The 22,316-nt window shown below is 44.9% G+C and overlaps 2 protein-coding genes across 2 annotated transcripts; one reads left to right on the forward strand and one right to left on the reverse strand.

Moving 5' to 3' along the window:
* LAX1 (lymphocyte transmembrane adaptor 1) lies at positions 1 to 9,011 on the forward strand. The gene is made up of 5 exons (XM_012655901.1): positions 1 to 89; positions 4,218 to 4,327; positions 4,936 to 5,043; positions 5,694 to 5,773; positions 8,118 to 9,011. Exons 1-5 carry the CDS (start codon positions 1 to 3, stop codon positions 9,009 to 9,011), a joined length of 1,281 nt encoding a protein of 426 aa, XP_012511355.1.
* A 2,185-nt stretch (positions 9,012 to 11,196) lies between these two features.
* Positions 11,197 to 18,724, reverse strand: LOC105819617 (uncharacterized protein C9orf85-like; the record flags this gene model as incomplete). The annotated part of the gene is made up of 2 exons (XM_012655902.1): positions 11,197 to 11,259; positions 18,665 to 18,724. Coding segments are annotated over 2 exons (123 nt in total), but the record flags the coding sequence as incomplete, so codon positions are not given.
* Between the last annotated feature and the right edge of the window lie 3,592 nt (positions 18,725 to 22,316).

The following is a 22,316-nucleotide window of genomic DNA, read 5'->3' on the forward strand; positions in this document are numbered from 1 at the left end:
ATGGATGTCACCAACCTGACCTTTTCGGAACTCAGAGGGAGGACCCCAGAGCCCAGAACGCTGTGGGTGACTCCCACCAGCCTGGACAGGTGAGTGATTCAGGGTGGTGAGCGCCGCCCTCCCAGATGTAATCAATCAGAGGGTCCTGGTCCGCCCTGGGGAGCTTCTAACACAGCAGTGCTGCTGCCCCTCACACCGAGGCTCAGGTCCACTGAGACCACCAAACTCTAGGCTCAGAGACATTTGCTCAGGGCTGCTGGGAGGACAGGAAGGTATTGAGGAAGGAAAGGAGATGTTGTAGGAGAGGAAAAACTGTGATAACGCAAATGCTTGGAGCTAGCTGCTTTGACTTCTCACCTCTCAGAGGCCCTGATCCCTGCCCTCAATCTTTCCTATCTCAAGTCCCACTGGTCACTCCTCAGACAACAACGACAACAAACTCAGTCTTGCCGTGACAGAAACAAAGGGCCCAATTTCCTGAGGATGTATTTTTAGATGCTTAAAACTTGCCATGAATGAAAATTGTAATAACAGCTGTAATAAAGATATGTCTTTTTGGGAATATTAAATACCTTTATTTAAAGGTTCTGGAAGATGAGTTATTTTTAACTGACATGCAGGCTAATCTGAAGATCTCCATTGCTAGACAGCAGATTACACATGTGAGGCTCCTTGTTCAGAGCTTCTCATATGTGGTGGAGCTTGAGTCACTACCTCACCCATTTCTTCATCTGTAAAATGGGAGAAGAGAATCTACCAAAGTCTGAGAATTAAGAGAACAGATAAACATGAAGCATCTGCTACACTGCCCTGTCACCACCAGCATTGTCCTGCTGCTCTGACTCCCGTGGCAGTGCACGGACACAGGGTTGCTACGAGTTAGTGAGAAGATTTGACCTTATTAGAATCACTGTGCTGTTGTAACTGTTGGCATAAGTCATTTGAAACACCAGCACCAGACCAGGCCAGCTTCGATGGCTTGTGCCTGTAGCTTTCAGCCTGTGCTTACAACTGAGGCCACCGCACCTCCGCAGACGTTGGGAGACAAACTTCCAAGTCCAAGGGTGGCCAGGGTTGGGCTCCTGCCGCTGCAGGTGGGTCTACCCAAAACCCGCTACAAAGTACTAGCAGATCCGTCTGCCCAACTGCACGGGACAAAGAGAAAGATATGTCTTTAGGACATAAAATCTCACAGCACTAATCATGGGTGTAAATTATTGCTAATGTTTTCAATCTCATACAAACAGAAATAAAAGGTTCATTAGGAGTCGAAACTTTAGGAACATTGGCAGGTGTTTCAGTGCTATTATAAATAAATAAATAAATAATAAATAAATTTCAGTACTATTATAAAAATACAACCCAAGGATAATAAAGTTAAAAATTTGCTATAATTTTGGGAAATAAATGTTATTATGGAAAATGCAGGTAGACATGGCAATGATGAGGAATGAGTTCTTCTTTTTCTTTTTCTAATTTTTTTATTTTTCAAAAATGTTTTAAAATATGGGGTGCTTCACTAATTTGTGTCATCCTGACACCGGGGCCGTGCTAATCTTCTCTGCATCGTTCCAATTTTAGTATACGTGCTGCCAAAGTGAGCACGAGAAATGAGTTCACAAAAGTTGTTAGAAGCCTGAAGCACCCCCCCAAAACCATTTCTTTTTAAATTTACTTTTATTTATTTTTAATTGATGAATAAAAATTATATATATTTATTATAACAACATGTTTTGAAATATGTAAACTGCGGAATGGCTAAATTGAACTAATTATGCATTACTTCGCATGCCATTTTTTGTGGTAAGAACACTTAAAATCTCTCAGCAATTTTCAAGAACACAATATGTTTTTATTAACTGCAGTCATCATGTTGTACATTAGATCTCTTAAACTTATTCCTTCTAACAGAAATTTTATCTTCTTTGACCAGCATCTCCACAACCCTTTCCTCCTTCGTCCCCTGGTAACCACCGTCCTACTCTCCACTTCTATGGGTTCAACTTTTGTAGATGCCACATATAAGTGAGACGAGGACGCATTTGTCTTTCTGTGCCTAGCTCATTTCATTAACATAATGTCCTCCAGGTTCATCCATGTTGTCACAAATGACACGATTTCCTTCTTTTTTAAGGCTGAGGAGTATCCATCATGTATGTACACCACATCCTCTTTATCCATTCACCTGTCAGTGGACACTTAGATTGTTTCCCACATCTTGGCTGCTGTGAATAATGCTGCAATAAACACAGGAGTGTTGACATCTCTTTGACATATATATTTCATTTCATTTCCTTTGCATATACGCCCAGCAGTAGGATTGCTGGATCATATGGTAGTTCTATTTTTAATTTTTTGAAGAACCTCCATACTATTTTCCATAATGGCTATACTACCCCCAAAACTATTTCTATATTCATTCATTCATTTATTAATTAATTCACTCATTCATTTAATAAATATTCATCAGGACCCTACTAAGTACCAGGCACTGTTTAAGGCACCAAGTGAGCAGGATAGACAAGCCCATGATTTCCCAAAGCTTACAGTCCAGTGGGACAGTCAGGTGATAAACAGATAGACAAATGGATATATACAACATCAAGCAGTAACCAGTGCTATGAAGAAAAAGTAGACCAAAGCAAGGGGACTGCAAGTCATAGATTGTGGCCTGGGAAGACCTGCCTGAGGAGGTGACATTTTGGAAGAGGCCTGGATGAAATGAAGGACTGAGCCATGCAGACAGCTGGGATAGGAGGGCGCCTGGGCTAGGGAGTGACAAGTTTGAGTCAGAACAGCACTTTGCATGGCCAAGGGACAGCAAGGAGGCTTGGCAGTCACAGTCAGAGGGACAGTGGCAGGAAATAAGGTTAGAGGGTAGGTAGAGGCCAGATCACATGGTGTCATTCAGCCCTCACTGGGTGGGGACTATAGACTTTGTTCTAAGTGTGGTGGGAAGCCCTGGGAATTACAAACAGAGGCGGAGCATGATCTGAGTCACTGTTTAGAATGATAGCACTGGCTCGTGTTAAGACAGTACGTTAGGGCCCAGAGCGAAAGCAAGGAGACCCATTGTGAAGGTTATTGCAAAGGTACATGTGGAACTCAAGGTGGCTTAGACCAGGTGGTTGGGTTAGGGATAGTGGGCCAAGCTAAAGCAGACAGAGTCTGCTGACTAACTGGGAATGGGACATGAAAGGAAAAGAGCTGTCAAGAATGGCTCCAGGGTTTTCGACCAAGCCACCAAATGACAGGAAACCCCAGAGAGGGAGTAGGTCCACATATGGAGAACAGGAGCTCTGTCTTGGTTTGAGATGTCTGTTAGGCAGCTAGAAAGGCCCAGTAGAAAGTTGGGTAAATAAGCCTAAAACTCAGGGGAACAAAATCCTTCCCTGGTAGATGACCTGGTTTTCTAATATCTGGGAGTAGTAAGTCAGCTTACTGATTCCTGCTGTGACTTCTGTTGGCTGCTTCCTGTTACAGTAGACACAGCCCTCTGGGGTTGCGATCATTTGGACGCTTTTCAACACTCAAACAAAGTAAGGCAGTAACTCCAGCCCTGCCGGGGAATGGCAAGGTAGCGCAGAACTTGCGCTGGTTAGCTTCCACACAACAGTAGAGTGTTGCTTGGAGACCAGCTGCACAAGTTGATACTGCGGGGGTCATTCAAGTTCAAGCACGCTGGACTCTTGTCACAGGCCACTCCCTAATTGTGAGTTGGGTAATCCTCTCCTCTGAGCAAGCCAGGAAGCCCAGGAGCAGGGAACGAGAAGACACAGGGCTCACTGGATTTGACTTTGCAAGTTTGGAGGACAGTGTGGTAGAGTGGAAAGATCATAGTCTTTGGACCCAAATAGACCTAGATTCACATTCCTTCTCTGCTCGCTCCTACCTGTGAAATCTTTGACATGTTACTTTACATTTCTGAGTCTAAACCTCCGGTTAGTTGGCCACAAAGCAAGATAGGTTTGTTGTAAAGATTAAATAAATCTCATATGCAAACTCCTGGCACCCAGTAGGCCTCCAAAAGGGATAATTCCCTTCTCCCAGGCCCAAGTCGGAGATAACCCTCTCTTCCACCACGCTTTCCACCCTCCTCAGCTTTCCCTCCCTGGGCTCCCATTCCAAACCTTCATGCTCTAACTCCTGAAGGAACTGTCTCCTCCAGCCTCCCCACCCTCCTGCAGCCGGGCCATGACATTTGGTTGTCCTCCTAGAGATACAGGCCAGAGCAGCAGCATCTTTTCCGGGTCTGTGGGACTCCTCGCCATCCTCCTGGTCGTCATAGTTTTCTGCATCCTGTGCAAATGGAACAAACGGAAGAAGCGTGAGTCCCTTGTTGGTCCTGAGTTGAGACACAGTAGGATTAATAATCCAGCCTGAAGCCGGGCGTGGTGGCTCGCGCCTGTAGTCCCAGCTACGGGAGACTGAGGCAGGAGGATCGCTTGAGCCAAGGAGTTTGAGGTTGCTGTGAGCTAGGCTGACGCCATGCACTCTAGTCCAGGCAACAGTGTGACACCTTGTCTCAAAAAATAAATAAATGAATAAATAAATAAATAATCTAGCCTGGCATTTAAAGCCCAGTTTATTTTCCAGGGATAAACCGTTGCACTGGGGAGTCCTCGGTTCTTTCTTATCCGACACATTGGCCATTGTCTCACTAAGATCCTCAGCCGTGGCTCCTAAGGCCCAGTGCTGATCTGAGTTCCCCTGGGAAAGACATTGCCCTAGGACCCCTGTGCCCAGTGTCCTCTTCCTGCTTCTGTCCACCGAGTCCCGTATTCCTCTGGTGCAAGTGGAAATGCCTCTAGCTCAAGTCCGAAAACAAGTTTCTGATGAGTCCTGGTGAGGGTGGGGAATCCTTCCAGCAGCCACCTCGTCCCCACACTCCATGCCGCTGACCCCGCTGACCCTCTCTCTCTCATCGTCTTGCAGGACAAGTTCCATACCTCCAAGTCACCGTCAGGCCCCTAACTCTGCCACGACCCAGACAACGAGCCAAAAATATTTATGACCCCTTGCCTCGGTGGCAAGAAGAGCTGGGTAGGTTTTTCCTTCTAGTCCATGGAGTCCAGATGTTCAAACTTCCGCACACAGAATGTACCTCTCACCACCCGGAAGCAACTTTCTCTAAGCTTTCAAACCTGTCTGCCCTCCGGAGAGTGCCAAGGAGAATGGGACAGACAGACTGCAAGCTGCAACTCAGGGGGCACGGGCTGGCGGGGTGGGAGGCAGGCAGAGAGCTCTACAAAGGGAGCAGAGGGTCTTCTGGGCTGGGGTTTTGTTTTTATTTTGTTTTCTTTGCCCCGCCCTCTCTGGGTAGGAGTTTTGTCTTTCCTTGATGTTAAGGCAGCAGCGGAAAGCCCAGTGTGTCCAGGCACGGGGAAGACACGCAGGAGAACATGGTGCCAGCATTATAGGCAGGGGATGGGGGGGGCCTCTGCAGGAGCTTCCTTCTCAGCCTCCCCAACCCCTGTGCTAGCACCCTCTAGTGCCACAGAAGCTGAGGGGGCTTCCAGGTCTCAGAGCATGTCCCCTATAGCTTTGACCCTTTCAACTCAGAACACCAGGCCCCAGGCTGGGAATTCCAGACACCACGCAAACCCAGTTCACCCACGATGCTGGGATGGTTTAGGCTGAAGCACTCGGAGGACTGGCTAACTATCTTCAGGATTTATTCTCTGTCCTTTCAGGGAGACGTCAGTCAAGAGGTAGCCCTATTTTCAGTACTGAGAGCCTCTTCTCCAGAAATTCTGACAGCCCTGAGCATGTGGTAAGAGTCAAGTGAGACGGCAAGCTTGTTGGGAGAATGACACGTCTCTGGCAGAAGAACTGAGGGGAAGAGTTCCAGGGCTCGGGTCGGGTTTCACTGCAAATAGCATGTCCTTGGGCACTGACCCTGCAGCCCTATTAATAAATTGGGAAGACCAGCCTCAGGACTTCCCTATATCCAAGGAGAAAAATTAAGAAGGACAGGAGTAAGTGCTTAGGATTTTAAGAAAGGCATCGGAGTACATGTATTCAAGTCCATGATGTTAGAACTGAAATCGATCGTTTTAACAAACACATTGATAATGTGCTTATCCAAATGAGTGTTGTTCCCTTCAAAGGAATCACCTCAAAAGGATACACAAATGTTCCAACGATGCTGTTGGTGCTCAAAACGCACTTAAAACCCTGCTTTGGGAATTACTTGTAGGGCTTGTGTCCAATTGTTTCAATTATCATTCGCAGCAGAAATATCCGTAAGTCATTCAGCACTGTAGCTGATGTAGAAAGTATTTGATCAAAAATCAGATAACCTTTGAGGTTGCCAGGGGAATGCTACAATGAACGGCAATGATCTGTGAGTCTTACGATCTGGCTCGGAAGGCAGCTCCCAAGGAGGAGTCCAATAACAGTTTGTTGCAGAGGCACAAGGGAGAGTAGAGGGGCTACTTAGAAGATTGGGGTGCTGATTTTTATAGACAGGTTGTTTGTTTAAAAATCAGTCCCTTTGGTTTTGTGGGTGAGTGCACCGATGTCACTGATGAAGACTGTGGTTACGCAGCCTCTCGTTACCCAGAGGTTTAGGTTCAATTACTATACAGCCACCTGTTTGCTGCTACCTGCCCTTCCTCCTCCTCCCACTCCTTGGACTCTGCTCCCGCCTGGAAGACTTCCTGGAGTAGCAAGTGTGAGTGGCTGATAAAATGCAGGGAAGAGGAGACGCCATTGCCAAAGCTGGTTCCAGGACTTGGGTGGGCCCTGGGGGGACTGTGCATTTAGAATTTAGGTTCCAAACTGTCTTAAGGCCACAGATATGTTTGGCTTGGACTCTATAGTGTTTGAAGAACATTTTAAGTAAGTTGTCCACATTTAAAAATTGAAGATATTTGAAAGTCCAGATGTCCAGCTTTTCTTGAAAATTCAGAAGTTCTGGAAACATCAAACCAGCACCCCTAAATGGCAATAATCAGCTAAGTCTGTGTATCAGTTGTCCCTTTAATAATGATGGCAAGCGTCTTTTAGTGTTTTCTATGTGCCAGGAGCTATGCTAAACACTTCATATAATAATCCATTTACTCCTTACAAAACCTTATGATATAGATATTATGATGATTCTCATTTTATAAATTAGGAAATGAAGAGCCAGAGAGTGTAGGTAAAGTGCTCAAACTCACTCAACATAAAGTGGGAAGGCTGGGATTTGTAGCCTCAGTCTGAATCTAAGCCTCCCCCTTTAGCCACTAAGCTATACTGCCTCTCAGTGTGATCTGAGGAGGCAAGCTCTCTCCGGTTTGTAATACTGTCAGAGTTCGGAGTCAGTAATCTTATCTGTTCTCAGTTCTTGGTGTGCTCTTGGCTGAAGAATGACCAGACACACCAAAAGCAAGGCAAGCACGAACCGAAGTTTATTAAGGAAGGACAAGATAGGTTTACAGAGCAAGAGCAAGATACGTTGGCCACCGAATGGCAAATGGACCCCTCTGTCGTACCAAAAGTCTCTGATTATGGTCCGGAGTCTGGGTTCTTAGTGTCTGGATTGGGTCTACCTCATGGTTCAGGTGTCACCATGGAACCATTTTGATGGACAGTTAACTAACAACATGATAATAATTAGCCTTAGGTTACTCTAGGTCATGTTCCATTCTTTTGCAGATTAGCAAGGGTTCCTCCTTCCCCCAGATGTGGCAGTTGCTCAGAGCAGGATTAAGGTGGGGCAGCACCAAGACTTGTGGGGGGGATACCCCTGTCCTTCTTCCCAGATGAGGCAATTGCTGGAGGCAGCACCAAGACAAGGCACACACTTCTGTCACCTAGGAAGAGTCTCGGAGGTCCCTTGCTATCTACCTAACAATACTTTCTCCCCACTCCCCATTGAACACCCGCACTGTGGCCAAAAGCCAGCTGCAATTTGTCATCACATTTACACTGCTGCTCTTCTGAAACTCAGCCTACTGCACTCATACTTACCTGCTTTGTAGAGCCGTGCAGTTTGGGACCCCTGATTTAGAGCTTTGCTCCAAGGTGGAGAACCAAGTGAAGGAACTATGCCAGCCGCGCGGTGCCAGGAAGAAAGGCTTTGTCCATATTTCTGCTTCCATCCTATCACTGGCTTTCTCTTTCCCTCATAGCCTTCCGAAGCAGGAAATGTCTCCCAGGTGCATAGAGCGCATATCCATGCCATGGAGTACGCGGTGGGTATCTATGATAATGCCACGGTGCCCCAGATGTGTGGAAACCTCACTCCCTTGGCACAATGCACCGATGTCAGAGCTTCCAGAGACTGCACGAGCATTTCTTCAGAGGATTCACATGATTATGTCAATGTCCCCACAGCAGAAGAGATTGCTGAGACTCTAACGTCTACCAACAGCCCCTCCAGAAATCTGCTTGTTCTTCCAAGTGCCCAGGAGCTGGAGTTTACTAAAGAAACAGACGAGGACTGTAGGAATGCTGTTAACTGCACCAGTTTTTGGTCTCCAGGAACTGAGGGCAGTGAGCCACTCAGTGATGGGGAATGCTCTTCTCAGACCTCAAATGACTATGTCAACATGACAGGGTTGGATCTCAGGGTCATCCAGGAGACGCAGCCTCAGGTGGCTTGTCAGTGCTGCAGAGACTATGAAAATGTCCCACCAGCAGATCCCAATGGAAACCTGCAGCAGGCTGAGGAAAAAGCGACATCCTCAAACACAGGCCATGTTGAGGGCAGGACAGATGGTCCAGAGACCCACATCCAACCTGTCAGAAAAAGGTCCTTGGCTTCAGAGGATTATGTGGCCTTTGAGCCATCCACACAGAGTGCGAACACTCAGATGAAACACAGAGAAGAGATGTCAGATGAGGACTCTAATGACTATGAGAATGTGCTGGCTGCCAAGCCAGGCAGCAGGGACTCTGAGCATGGGCCTGGCACTCAGCTCCTTCCTCATGAATTAAAATCCAGTCACCTGGCTGGAAAGCCACATGCAGTGGTCTATCCTGCTAGATCCTTAGCCACTGCAGAGTCTAGTGAAGACCCTTGATCACTCTAGTATTTCAATGCATTCACTTGGGTAAGCTGAAAAGAGGCTGAGATGAGTAGGGAGCTAAGAGGCTGCACGAAAGCAGAGGTTTCAGAAAGCCAGAAAGGATTCTTCTCAAGCAGGGTGCTATTATTTCTCATACCAACCTGAGAATGTTTGCTGAAATTGCCTTGTAGAACTGTTAGGAAATGAAAAACAGGAAAGTACTTTAGTGCACAGTGGAAGTAGGAAGTAGTCTAAAATCACTACCTTCACTGGTACCAGCAGACTACATAGCAAGAGTATAGATTATTTTATAATCCAAGCAGAGGCCAAAAGGAAGGAAGAAGTTGGGGGGGGTAGGTGGGCAATTGCCATTTTAAAAAGAGTATGGACAACCAATTGCTGGTGGGGATACGAAACAACAGGAACTCTCGCTTATCGCCAATGGGATTGCAAAGCGTAACAGCCACTTTGGGAAACTGTTCAGCAGTTTCTTAGAAGCATATACTTATCATACGACCCAGCCATTCCACTACCAGGAATTGATCCAAGTGAACTGAAAACGTGCATTCACACAAAAGCCCACACATGGCTGTTTATAACGGCTTCATTCATAATTGCCAAAAACTAGAAATAACCCAGATGTCCTTCAACAGGTGATTGGATAGACAAACTGCGGATATCCATTCCATGAGTTTATCCACGCTCAACAGTAAAAAGAAATGGACTGAACTCCCAGTTCACACAATATGGACAAATCTTAAATGCATTTTGCTAAGCAAAAGAGACTAGGCCTAAAAGCCTACATATTGTATGATTCCATTTATGAGTCATTCTGGAAAAGGCAAAACCACAGGGATGGAAAACAGATCAGTGGTTGCCAGGTTTGGGAAAGGAGAGGAGTTTACTACAAAGGGGCTGCACAAGGGAATTTTTAAGATAATGGAGCTGTTCTACATGGTCCTACATGACAATATGCATTTGTCAAAACCCAAAAACTGTGTACCACAAAGAGGGACTTTTACTGTATGCAAATTTTAAAAAATTAACTAGGCTGTGGGGGAACCCAGGATGGTATGCAAATTGTGACAAATAAATCTAATTGTATTACAGATGTATGACATAATCTCACTGAAGGGGATGGAGGGAAAAAGAATTGACAGTTAACTTTTTGTTTTTCTTTTGAGACAGAGTCTCACTCTGTCACCCTAGGTAGAGTGCAGTGGTGTCATTGTAGCTCACTGTAACCTCCAACTCCCAGGTTCAAGTGATTCTCCTGCCTCAGCCTCCCAAGTAGCTGGGACTACAGGTGCGCACCACCACGCCCAGCTAATTTTTCCATTTTTAGCAGAGAAGGGGTCTCACTCTTGCTGAGACTAGTCTTGAACTCCTGAGCTCAAGTGATCCTCCTCCTGCCTCAGCCTCCCAGAGTACTAGGATTACAGATGTGAGCCACACTACACCAGGCCCTGACATTTAACTTTGGAAAACAGTGTTTTGACTTGTAACTGTCAGAGGAAGACATAAAGCTCTGTACACAAACACTACAGCTCTAGTTGTAAATTTGTATCTCACAGAAGTATAGCAATTCTGAAACTACTTCAAATGTATACTTGGAGTAAACAAATACATAAATCTATTGTAAATAAGGAGAGGCCAGTTAGTGTCGGAATGGAATTGAATTGCAGGATACCCAATTGGTGTCCACAGAGCTGGAGTATTGACTGGTGTGGGGAAAAAAAAAACCTCATACATCTGGTGTTGGAAGTGTGGTGATTGAAAACAGACCATTACTCCACAAGCGGGGGGGCATTTAAATTCATGCTACACGGAGGGCACCGTGACAGTCTGGTACTGGTGGCCAGTTAGGGTTAGTGAGCCAGGGCAGCAGCAACACAGAGAGCAGCAACCTCATCTGGTAAAGTAAGGAGAGATTTGTATCAGATGTGAGCATGAAGCTTAAATGAACAGAACAAAATTTTTAAAACTGTCATGAAAGCATTCTCATAACTAAGAGAGGATGAAAAATTATGGGATCTAAATGAGAAGTTGTTAAGAGAGTTATCAGCCAGTAGGAAGTACTACTGATCAGTCGCGGGCAGAGCCTAGAAAAAATTTAAGCCAGCTCCCGTTTATACCCCGAGGCAGACACCTCAGTAAACCAGTTACACTTACACATTCTCCTAATCTAGAATGATTAATACTAGAAACAAAAAATTAGCTGGGCATGGTGGCGCATGCCTGTAGTCCCAGCTATCCGGGAGGCTGAGGCAGGAGGATCGCTTGAGCCCAGGAGTCTGAGGTTGCTGTGAGCTAGGCTGACGCCATGGCACTCTAGCCCAGGCAACAGAGTGAGACTGTCTCAAAAAAAAAAAAAAAAAAGATTAGTAAATTGTAGATTGTCTCATATTAGATAGGTAACTGCTCTGTTTATTTCCTGTTCTGAAAAATTTTATAAACACATCAGTGAAAATCTTTTTATTAAATTTTAATTCTTTCTTTCCCTTTATAGTTTTGTTTTGTGACATTAGTTGCCAGGAAATTTTGAGTAATTGTCTCATTTTATATGCTTGATAATGCTAAATATGAGGAAATTTTTTCAAGTTAGGACAGGATGAGAAAGTAGATATAAAGATAATTAATCCGTTGTGACTTCTTTTTTTTTTTTTTAGCATAATACCATGGGGCTTTATCGTCAATTTTGGTTTTCCTGTGGGCTAAGGGTCTATACTGACTTGCAAATACTTCTAGAAACTCCAAGTCAAAAAGCCAGTGTCCCGCTCCCCTGGAGTTAGAGGAAAATGGAAATACGCAGGCCTCTCTTCCCTCTAGCCAACCATTTCCCACCTGCAGACCAGGAAGGTGATGTTTGTTTCTGCCCGGAAGGGTCAGGGTCGTTTCAGAAGAATGTGACAACATAGCCAGCACCTTAACCTTTTCCCCCATGTCAGATGCTCCTCTGACTCCCCAGGGGAAACGGAAGGAACCGGAGGCCCTTCACAAGACAGCAATTTCCCACGCAGGGCCGGCGTCACGGACACGCGACCTGTGCAGTTGCACAGAGCCCAGCGCTCAGAAGGGCCCCTCCGCTTGCTTTAAGGTTCTGTTGTCACATCTTGAAATTCTCAACTTCGAAGAAATTCTTATCTTTGAACTTGTGTCTTGTAAACGAAGTCTGGGGGAAGAGAGGATACCCGTGATACGCATGTCTATCATTCGTTGCCTTCTGTTCACGTGTACTGTTTGCGATGTCCCACGAGTGGAGAGTTCTGGCAGACCCACAATTCATGGACGTTCGGCAAGACTCAGAGTGAGTACAAGGTAAGCATGTTGCGTCTACAACTGAGTAAGCAAGAACACCAACAATCCCCAGAGGTTGTGTTTTCAGTTGAAATCAGAATTTGCTTTGAACACAGAAACCAATGGTGTTCTAAGAAACACAAATGACCAAGGAGACCTATCATATCCTGTCTTGCTTGTGTTACTTCCCTATATCAGTTAACCAATTATACTGAAAATAATGGCATGGCAGGAAACCAGAAAAAGGGGAACCCATAGTTCATTTTCTTGTCAGTCTCCCCCCATTCATCAGCCTCCCCCCACTCATCAGCAAGTTGATGGGAGACGGTGTTGGTAGAATGTGCATGAAGTGTCAAGAAGTGGGGCAGAGACGGTTGAGTTCGCTGTGTGCGGTGTTTCCACTGTATTGGTAAGAACTAAATATAGTCCCTGCTTATTATGCACAGTAGCTATGTTCTGTAATGTCACGGAGAACACTGACTGAGTGAAACCTTGCCTCCAGGGGAAATACAGGGTTAGGGTCCTATCAGCCACTGGTCATACCTTTTTTATCAATTGACCAATACATACCTTGTTTTATGTGTATTTTTGTTCAAAGGCACAATATAATATACCTTATTTAATATATATTGTTGATTCCTTAACATTGAACTCATGACTACTGGCATTATAACTCATACCTGAAAGCAGCTTATCTAACACATGTATTTTCTCCATAAGGCACATCACAGCCTCCTTGCACTTAGGGACACCAGACAGCACTTCAGTACTGTGCCTCAGGGCCATTTGAAACACTGAAAGTACCAAGAAAAAGCACAAAAATGCAAAAAATGTGGCACTAAGTAGACTGCAAAAAAAGACTGTTTACACTATGAGAGCTTTGCCTTGTTCAGACTTAGGTGGGCAGACGCACGTGGGCCAGCTCTGCACATGCTCATGTCCATGAATGACAAAGACTGCCAAGAGTATTGATTTGGGGGACTGAGAATCAACTGCATTTATGCATATACAAGCCACAAAATAAAAATGGTATAATTTTGGCGATTCCACGTACAAGTTAAATGCTGTTATATTTGCGTTTAAAGCTTGCATTGAACAATGTAAAGATGAATGGCCAAATTCATGCTAACAACTTAAACTGTTAACTTTACTTAGCATGGCACCAAATAGTAATTAAAAAACACCATGACAAGAGAGAGACTAGAAGAAAGGGAAAAGCTGTCTATTTTAGCACCTTCAACAAGTCTTTTTATACATATTTTTTGAATGAAGGGTCCTACAAATTATGTAGCCAGCCCTGTTCGCATGGGTCTGCCTTCCCTGCCCTCAGGTTTCTGTACTTACCTGAGTCTCTTCTTGGGAATACGGACCCTCCACCTCCCCACTCCAACCAAGGTAAACACATCCCTTCTCACAAGAAGAGCTCTTGCTCCCCCAGTTCTTCACTCTCCCCCCCAAAGTGTACCCCAAGTCTGTTTTGCAGTCTTGAGCGTTAGCTAGATAGATAGTAAATGAACATCCCCACCTATGCTAGCAGACCCCTGCAGGGAAAGAACAGTCCCAGTCCAAAGGTCAAACGGAAGATAATTCTTCCATCCATGTGTCCTTTTTGCTATTCTACCTGTGCAAGTGTTACCGAACCAAACTAGGGTCTGCTCTCCCAGTGCAGCAAAGCCAGGACACGGAAGCCTAAAGTTGCAGCAGGAGAAAGAGGCATTTTTATTACTTGGCACCAAGCAAGGAGAACAGGCAGCTAATGCTTAAGACACAAACTCTCTGATGGCTTACAAGCAAGTGTTTTTAAAGGCAGGTGTACATTTCAGGTAAGCAGAAGTTGCAGGCAAAATCGAAATCAATACGTGGAAGTTATATATTGGCCTGGACCAAAAAGGTGGGGTATATTGAAGCAAGGGCTTAAGGGTCATGGTAGATTCAGAGATTCTTTGATTAGCAATTGAAGGAATATTAACGTGGGTGTGACTCTCCCCAGGCCACTGAAGGAAAAATTTAGAAGAACGGAGGTCAGAGTTCAATTCCTCCATTCCCTCTTATCTGCATTTTCCATCCTGGGGTGGAGGGGAGGGTTCTGAAAAACAACTCTAGATCACATGTTAAGATGCCATCTTTCAGTCAGTACAAGGAACAAAAACACCAAGTGACTCTGGCCGGCTGGGAGGGCCACTGTTACTCCCATTCACTTCTCAAGGCTAGCTAGGTGCCCGGAACTTCCCCTGAAGGGACTCAATATTTTCCTTTATTTCCGTGCTTGGGGGCCCTGGCAGGCCTCTAAGAGGGGTCCCTGCTCCGTCTCACAAGATGTGGACCTCTCACGGTTCCTTCATTTAGTAAATCTGTTAAAATAATCCAATCTAAAACCATGGAAGTTCTAAAAAGAGATGAGGGGGAGGAAAGTTTTATAATCCCAGAGTGGTAAGGACCTTTCTAAACACGTGCCCAAACCCAGAGAGCCATAAAAAGATAGACGGATACATTTGACTGCTGTTAGAAATTGTCACAAACTTAGTGGCTTAAAACAACACAAATTTATTAGCTTACAGTTTTGGAAGTCAGATATCTGAAATGAGTCATAAAGGACTAAAACCAAGGTGTTAACAGGGATGTATTTCTTCTGAAGGCTTCAGGGTAGAGTCCATTTCCTTGCCTTTTGCAGCTTCTAGAAGCTGCCTGCATTCCATGTCTGGCAGCCCCTTCCTTCACCTTCAGAGCACGCACTCCAACCTCTGCTTCCGTCGTCACACCTCCTTTTGGACTCTCCCCTTCTTGCCTCCCTCTTGCAAGAACCCTTGCAATTACATTGGGCCCACTTGGATAATCCCCATCTCAAGATCCTTAATCAGATCCACAGAGTCCTTTTCACCATGCAAGATAACATATTCACAGGTTCCAGGGATTAGGACATGAACATCTTCTGGGGGCGAAGGCATTATTTTGTCTATCATACTACGTAATCCAATATCCCTGACGATAGAAGAACCTGATAATACCTGAAGCCCTGTTGTAAGATTCAGAGAATTAAAACGATAGGAGCCCACGTAGGCACATCTGGGTTTCAAAAGAAGAAATGAGGAAATAGAAAGAAGGCTGCTAGTTCTGGAACATTCTCTGGTTTCCTGATAAGATGATTTAGATTATGTATCAGATGTGGCATTAATTCAGGGAGGTTCTTCTTTCCTGGAAATCACAGTGAACATCAAAGCAGAAGCCAGCCATATAGAACCACCACCACTCTGGGAGATACCAGGCAGACGTATCAGGGGAGGTCTCCAGTTGTCCAAGTAAACACAAAGTCTACATATAGGCAAGATGCACTCAGAAGCTGAGAATCGCTGACAGAAGGTTGTATTCGTCCCAGGTGTCCTGGAGAACCCGGACTCTCTGTAAGAAGAGAAAGCCCATTCTTGACAATTGCCCACAATGCCTAGCACATTATTTAGCATAAGGTAAATGATGATGGTAATGAGAACCTAGTCAGCTCTTTTCCTAAACTAACCCAACATACAACAAAACCACAAGTACCTCATGTTATGGTTTGAATATGTCTCCCAAATTCGTGTGTTAGAAACTTAATTCCCAATGCAACAGTGTTGGGATGTGAGGCCAAATGAGAAGGGATTGGGTCATGAGGGTGAAGCCCTCATCAATGAATTAATGTTGTTGTCTCATGAGTGGCTTAGTTATCTCAAGAGTGGGGTGTTATAAAAGGGAACCTACCCCTGGTGCTTTCTCTCTCACGTGCTCACTTCTGCCTTCCGCCCTTCCACCACGGGATGAACCTCGCCAGATGCTGGTGCCATGCTATTGGACTTCCCAGCCTCCAGAACCATGAGCTGAATAAACTTTTCTTTATAAACTACCCAGTGTGTGGCATTCTGTTATAGCAACAGAGAATGGACCAAGGTACCACATTCCAAAATTAAATACAGTAAGTCCTCACTTTATGTCACCAATAGGTTCTTGGAAGCTTCAACTTTAAGTGAAATGTATAATGAAACCAATTTTTCCATAGGCTAATTGATATAAACAAGAGTTAAGTTCCTATGGCATGTTTCTGGTCATAAAAATATCCTCAAACTTCTAAGTAAAGACCAAAACACTTTTAATATTAAACATTGAAATAAATGTGAGCTATATATACATTTAAGAAAGATTAATAAAAAAAAAAAGTAAGATAACTATTTACCCAATTATTCCAGTTCAGGGTCTCAAGTGGCTGGAGCCTATCCCAGAAGCACAGGATGCAAGGTGGGAGCCAACCCTAGACAGGATACCATCCCATCACAAGGCACACCCACACTCACTCAGACTGGGACAATTTAGACATGCCAGTTCACCTACTGTGCACATCTTTGGGATGTGGGATGAAACCAGAGCACCCAGACAAAACCCACACAGACATGGGGAGAATGTGCAAACTCCACATAGACAGTGGCCCTGGACAGGAATCGATTATTTTTTCCTCATCAATATTATAACAAAATGACGTCGAATGAAATGATGTTATTTGAGGACCTACTGTACCAAGAAAAGCATTCCATATAGGAAATAAAACAGCATAAGGAAATATCGGGAGTGAAGAGAGGAAGACAGTCCTAGCAGGGTTGATTTCAATGATACCAGCCCAGGCCTTGCAGCTAGAGAAAGAAGTTTAAAATGTATCAATTGTAGTTAGCAGGTATTTGTGATTCCTGTCTAAGGCTTCTTGCTAGAATGCTCTGTTGGTCCCTATTTTCCCACTCATGTTAAACAGCCGAGACCCAAAGGCAGGGATAAAAAGAGGCTGGATGATGGAGAGTGGTGATGAACACTGGGTTGGAGAAGGGACTAGCTACTCACATGACAGTTCCCCTCCCACTCTATTCTCTAATATGGGGAATGGGGCACGAACAGGGCTACTCCCAGCCTGGGGAGCCCACAGAGTTGGCTAGAGCTTCAGGTGAGAGATAAGTCAGGATTTGAATCCAGATTATATGACTCCACAATCAACACATCCTGCCATCACCCAAAGAGAGGAGGATCTATCATGAAACTAATGAAGCTTAGCCTTCAGGGACCGTTACTCACACAAGCCCCCTTCAAGGGTCTGAGCAGGGCCTTAGCAATGTGGCCAACACAAAATTTGCAAAAGTAAGATGTTAATAGCAATGGTTAAGAGCCTTGTTTCTTTTCACCCAGCTGTTCTAATACCTTCCCTTTATTGAGCATTTTTCAGATCTGGCTAAGAAGTTGTTGAGCTGGGATACAATCATTCTGGGTTATATTTATGTGGTTTAAACTCACTTTCATGGGTGTCAAAATGGCTTTCAAGAATACCTCTATTACCCACTGTGCTGAGTCATCTGGCATTATGACAAAAAAGTTGTGGGGCCAGAGGTCACACCTGGATATAAACCTGCCCTACAGCATCTGGCCCCAGAAGAATGTAGATTGCGGAGGAGAGACAAGGTGTGAAATATAGGGAGCCAGAAACCAGTCTGTGGAAAATTCTTCATGCATGTTAAATTTTAAGGGGAGGGTTTGGTTATCACTAACACCTGATATGGTAGCAAGCCACCAAGATACACCCCAATGATCTCTGACTCTTGTTATCAAGTCCTTGTTTCAAGTCCCCTCCCACATTATGTCAGAGTCATCCGTGTAATCAATACAATAGAGAAGAAGTGGTATGTCATTGCCAAGGCTAGGTCATAAAGGGCATTGCAGCTCACAGCATCTGTCCTAGTGTCTCTCTCTCATCACTCACTGTGAAGGAAGCTACCCATATCCTGAGCAGCCGTACGGAGAGGCCCGCAGGGTAAGAAACAGATTCCCTGTTAATTGCTATAAGAGTTGACTTGCAAATGTATCCTTTGGTCCCAGTCAAGCCTTCAGATGACTGTAGCCCTGGCCAACAACTTAATTGCAAACTCACGAAAGACTCTGAGGCACAACCACCCAGCCAAATTGCTCCTGAATTCCTGACCCACAGAAACAGTGAGATAATAAATGTTTGTTGTTTTAAGCCACTAAATTTTGGGGCAATTTGTTATATAGTAATAGATAACTAATATACTTAGTAAAAATGGTAGTTTTCTCCTGGTCAAGAATATACTAAATAATTCAATAAAGTGTTAGTGCTTATATATATGAGAAACTTGATAGGGCCAGTGTGGTGACTCATGCCTGTAATCCCACCATTTTGGGAGGCTGAGGCAGGAAGATTGCTTGAGGCCAGGAGCTTAAGTCCAGCCTGAGCAACATAGTGAGACTCTGTCTCTACAAAAAAATATTAATAGAAAAATTAGCCGGGCGTGGTGGCACATACCTGTAGTTTCAGCTACTCAGAAGGCTGAAGCAGGAGGATCGCTTGAGCCCAGGAGTTTGAGGTTGCAGTGAGCTAGGATGACGCCACGGCACTCTAGCCCAGGCAACAGAGCAAGACCCTCTCTTAAAAGAAAAAGAAAAAGAAACTTGATAGAAGTTTTCCTAAATTTGACAACAGTCCTATAATTTGCATGACATCACTAATACACTGTGAAGTTGAGAGAAACTTTTCCAAAGTATCGTTGATAAAATTATTTTTATTTGTTTAAATTTTATTTATTTATTTATTTTTTGGAGACAGAGTGTCACTCTGTTGCCTGGGCTAGAGTACCATGGTGTCAGCCTGTCTCACAGAAAGCTCAAACTCCTGGGCTCAAGTGATCCTCCTGCCTCAGCCTCCCGAGTAGCTGGGACTACAGGCATGCGCCACCATGCCTGGCTAATTTTTTCTATATATATATTTTTAGTTGTCCAGATAATTTCTTTCTATTTTTAGTAGAGACGGGGTCTCGCTCTTGCTCGGGCTGGTCTTGAACTCCTGACCTTGAGCGATCCACCTGCCTCGGCCTCCCAGAGTGCTAGGATTACAGGCGTGAGCCACTGCGCCTGGCCCTGTTCTTATTTTTAAATACTGTATTTCATTCATTCTAAGATGCACATTCTTTGGCTGGATGCGGTGGCTCACACCTGTAATCCTAGCACTCTGGGAGGCCCAGGCAGGAGGATCGCTTGAACTCAGGAGCTCAAGACTAATCTGAGCTAGAGTGAGATCCCGTTCCTACCAAAAGAAAAAAAAAAAACAGCCAAGCCATTATGGCTCTTGCCTATAGTCCCAACGACCCAGACCCGGGAGGCTGAGGCAGAAGTATCACTTAGAGCCCAGGAGTTGGAGGTTGCAGTGAGCTACAATGATGCCACTCCACTCTACCCAGGGCCACAGAGTAAGACTGTCTCAACAACAACAACAACAACAACAACCAAGGAAACTGTGCACCTCACAACCTCCTCACCTTAAAAAAAATGTACATTCCCTCCAATTTTAATATCTTTGATCAATGGCCTGTCAGAGTGTAATTGGCAGGGTTTTTTTCCTCTCTTTTACAATCAATGATATTTTAGATTTGATGAAATATGATATAACTACAAACTATATATAGCATACCAGTCAGGCCAGGACAGCAGCTCGGAAAGCCTTAGGCTAGAAAACCCTTAAGCTATTTGGAGAGCCCTATTAAATTAAAAAAACCCTTAGGTGTGTGGCACAGATAGAAATTGGTTACCAGGAACCTGTTTGTTAGGTCTGGTTGACATGGCAATCACAGAGTGATGTCATGTAAGGTAGGGATTAGAGCTAAGATTCTGAAGTTGTGGCTCCTGACTTTGAAAGGAGATAAAATCCCAAGTACAAGGAGACTCAGCACCCCTCTGCTCTGACAGATCCCTAATCATGGGCTGGCTGGGCTTCCCACACCAAGCTAGCAATTGGCAGAACAATGACAAGAGAAAATAGAAGGTGCCCGGAGTCCCCTCTGCTTCACCATCAAGTGTGTCCTTTCTTAGCAGCAGAACTGTATTCTTTATCCAAGTTAGGTAAAACTTGCAAGCTCAGCAAGTTCTGCTGAGGGGCCTCGCAGTGGGGAACCTACAGATTTGGGGCCACACTTCACCTTCTGGGTCCTTGAGTGTGGCCTGTTGACTGCATCCAAATTTTACAGAACAAATCCTTTTAATAAATGTTAAATATACTAAAGTAGAGTATATTTAAGTAAATTTGCATTTAAAAAGTTAGAAAGGATATATGCTAAATTAATGAGAGCTTATTTCTCAGGAATGAGATTAATAGAGATTAACTTTCTACACTGTATTTCTGTATTATTTAAAATGTATATGTATTTTATGATCAGGGGAAAAAGGTAAAAACTTTGAAATAGGGAAATACAGAATAATGTTAATAATGAAGCGGGGAGGCGACTGATTGTTTATCCTTTTCATGAACTTTTTAATGAGCATGAATTACTTTTTTAATATACAAATTTGTTTTATGAAATAAAAACAACTTCCCCAAAGCCCAATTTCACTTCTTCAAATAAAAATGAACTCACAAATCCTTCAACATTGCATACACGAGAAAAGTACTGTTTATTTCTGAATTAAATTTATACACGGTTTGGATGATTTATTCATTAAGGAAACACTTTGGTAAGAATAAACCGAGCGCTTACTGTCTGGTAGACTCAGTTCCTATGGCCTTCTGGCTTATTACCTCACTTAATTCAAAAACAAAAACAAAAACAAAATTTTATCAAAGACGGCTTCAAGAGCCCGGTAACTTCCTAAAACTCATTCCTCGGAAGGGAAGGGACTCCAAAACCCTGCCTCTCTCCTATCACGTGACCTGTGACCCGGAGACGCCATCTTAGGCATCGCCTCATAGAGGAAACTACGTCTCCCAGAATCCTTCCGCTGCGCGTCGTGCTGGCACTTTTACTGGCCGGGTCTTAGAGCTGAGCCTGTAGCCGGGCGCCATCTTTGACGCTGGCAGTCTTTGGTTTTTCTGCTGTTGCTGCTGCTCCGAGGACGACGGACGGCAGCGATTAAGAAAGAAGAAAGACGTGGCAGCTATCGGGAGTCGGGGATAGTGTCACCGGTTCGGTAAAGTTTCTGTTCTCTGGTAACTAGACCCGTTTTTTTGATTCCCGGGTGGCTTGGGGCCGAGGAGGTGGGGGACAGGGCGAGGGGAGTGGCAGCGGCCTCCCCTCGCCCCTGGGTCGCGGCCTAGCCCGGGAAGTCAGAGCGGGTCCTTCCACCCGCCGTAACGATTCCTGCCCCTAATCTCTCGGCTGCGGCCCTCGCCGGCCGGGCTGAGAGCCCCGGGCTCCCGCTCACTTTTCCCACCCACCCCACCCCCATCCCGAGCCCCACCCCCACGGCGCCTGCTCCTTCCCAGCCAACCTTCCTCCCCTCCCCCACATCCGGTGTTCGCGAGACTGTGGGATCCCGGAGCAGCCCCGAAAGCTGACTGTTGTCCGACTCCCGGAGAGAAAACTAACGCTAGATTGCGTTCTTCTCCGGGCAAGTTTCTCTAGTTTAGCGGACCCTGTCTGCCTAAATCAGACTGAGTGCCAGGAGCTGAATTTACCTACTCTCATTCCTCTCCAGGGTCCCACTACTTTGGAAATTTTCTCAAACTCCACATACAGAAAGCCACCGACATTATTCCGGTATCCTACACCCATTCCCCGCCCTAATTACACTCCCATCCCCGGCCCTCAGCATCGGAGTCAAGAGCAACAGGGACACTTCCGTTCTCCTTGTAGGATTGGTGAAACCATAATGAAGAACACCACCCCCTAAACTCCCATAATCGGTGCGGATTCCTATGGGGAAGGCCTATTTTGTTGACATCTTCCAGGCCTTGGTTCTGGACCTTGAGAAGGAGGCTGTGGAACTAGTGATAGCGATGCTTTTTAGGGTAAATGTGTGTAGGTATTGGGGGCAGGGGAGGGATCAACTGAAAAGGAATGGAAATGGTTTAAAGCTCATATTTCAGTTTCTGCTGTTCATGTAGAGTCCAACTTGTGAGTTACTTATTTACAGGCTGTAAAGCTTCTCCAGTCTAAAAATATCTGAAAACTAAACTTAGGATTAACTCTTGATATAAACAGTAAATCGAAAATGCAGCTCGTAGTCTTGTTTTTAAAT

Source organism: Propithecus coquereli, unplaced genomic scaffold, assembly GCF_000956105.1.
Source record: "Propithecus coquereli isolate 6110/MARCELLA unplaced genomic scaffold, Pcoq_1.0 Scaffold491, whole genome shotgun sequence".
NCBI classification, from domain to species: Eukaryota; Metazoa; Chordata; class Mammalia; order Primates; family Indriidae; genus Propithecus; species Propithecus coquereli.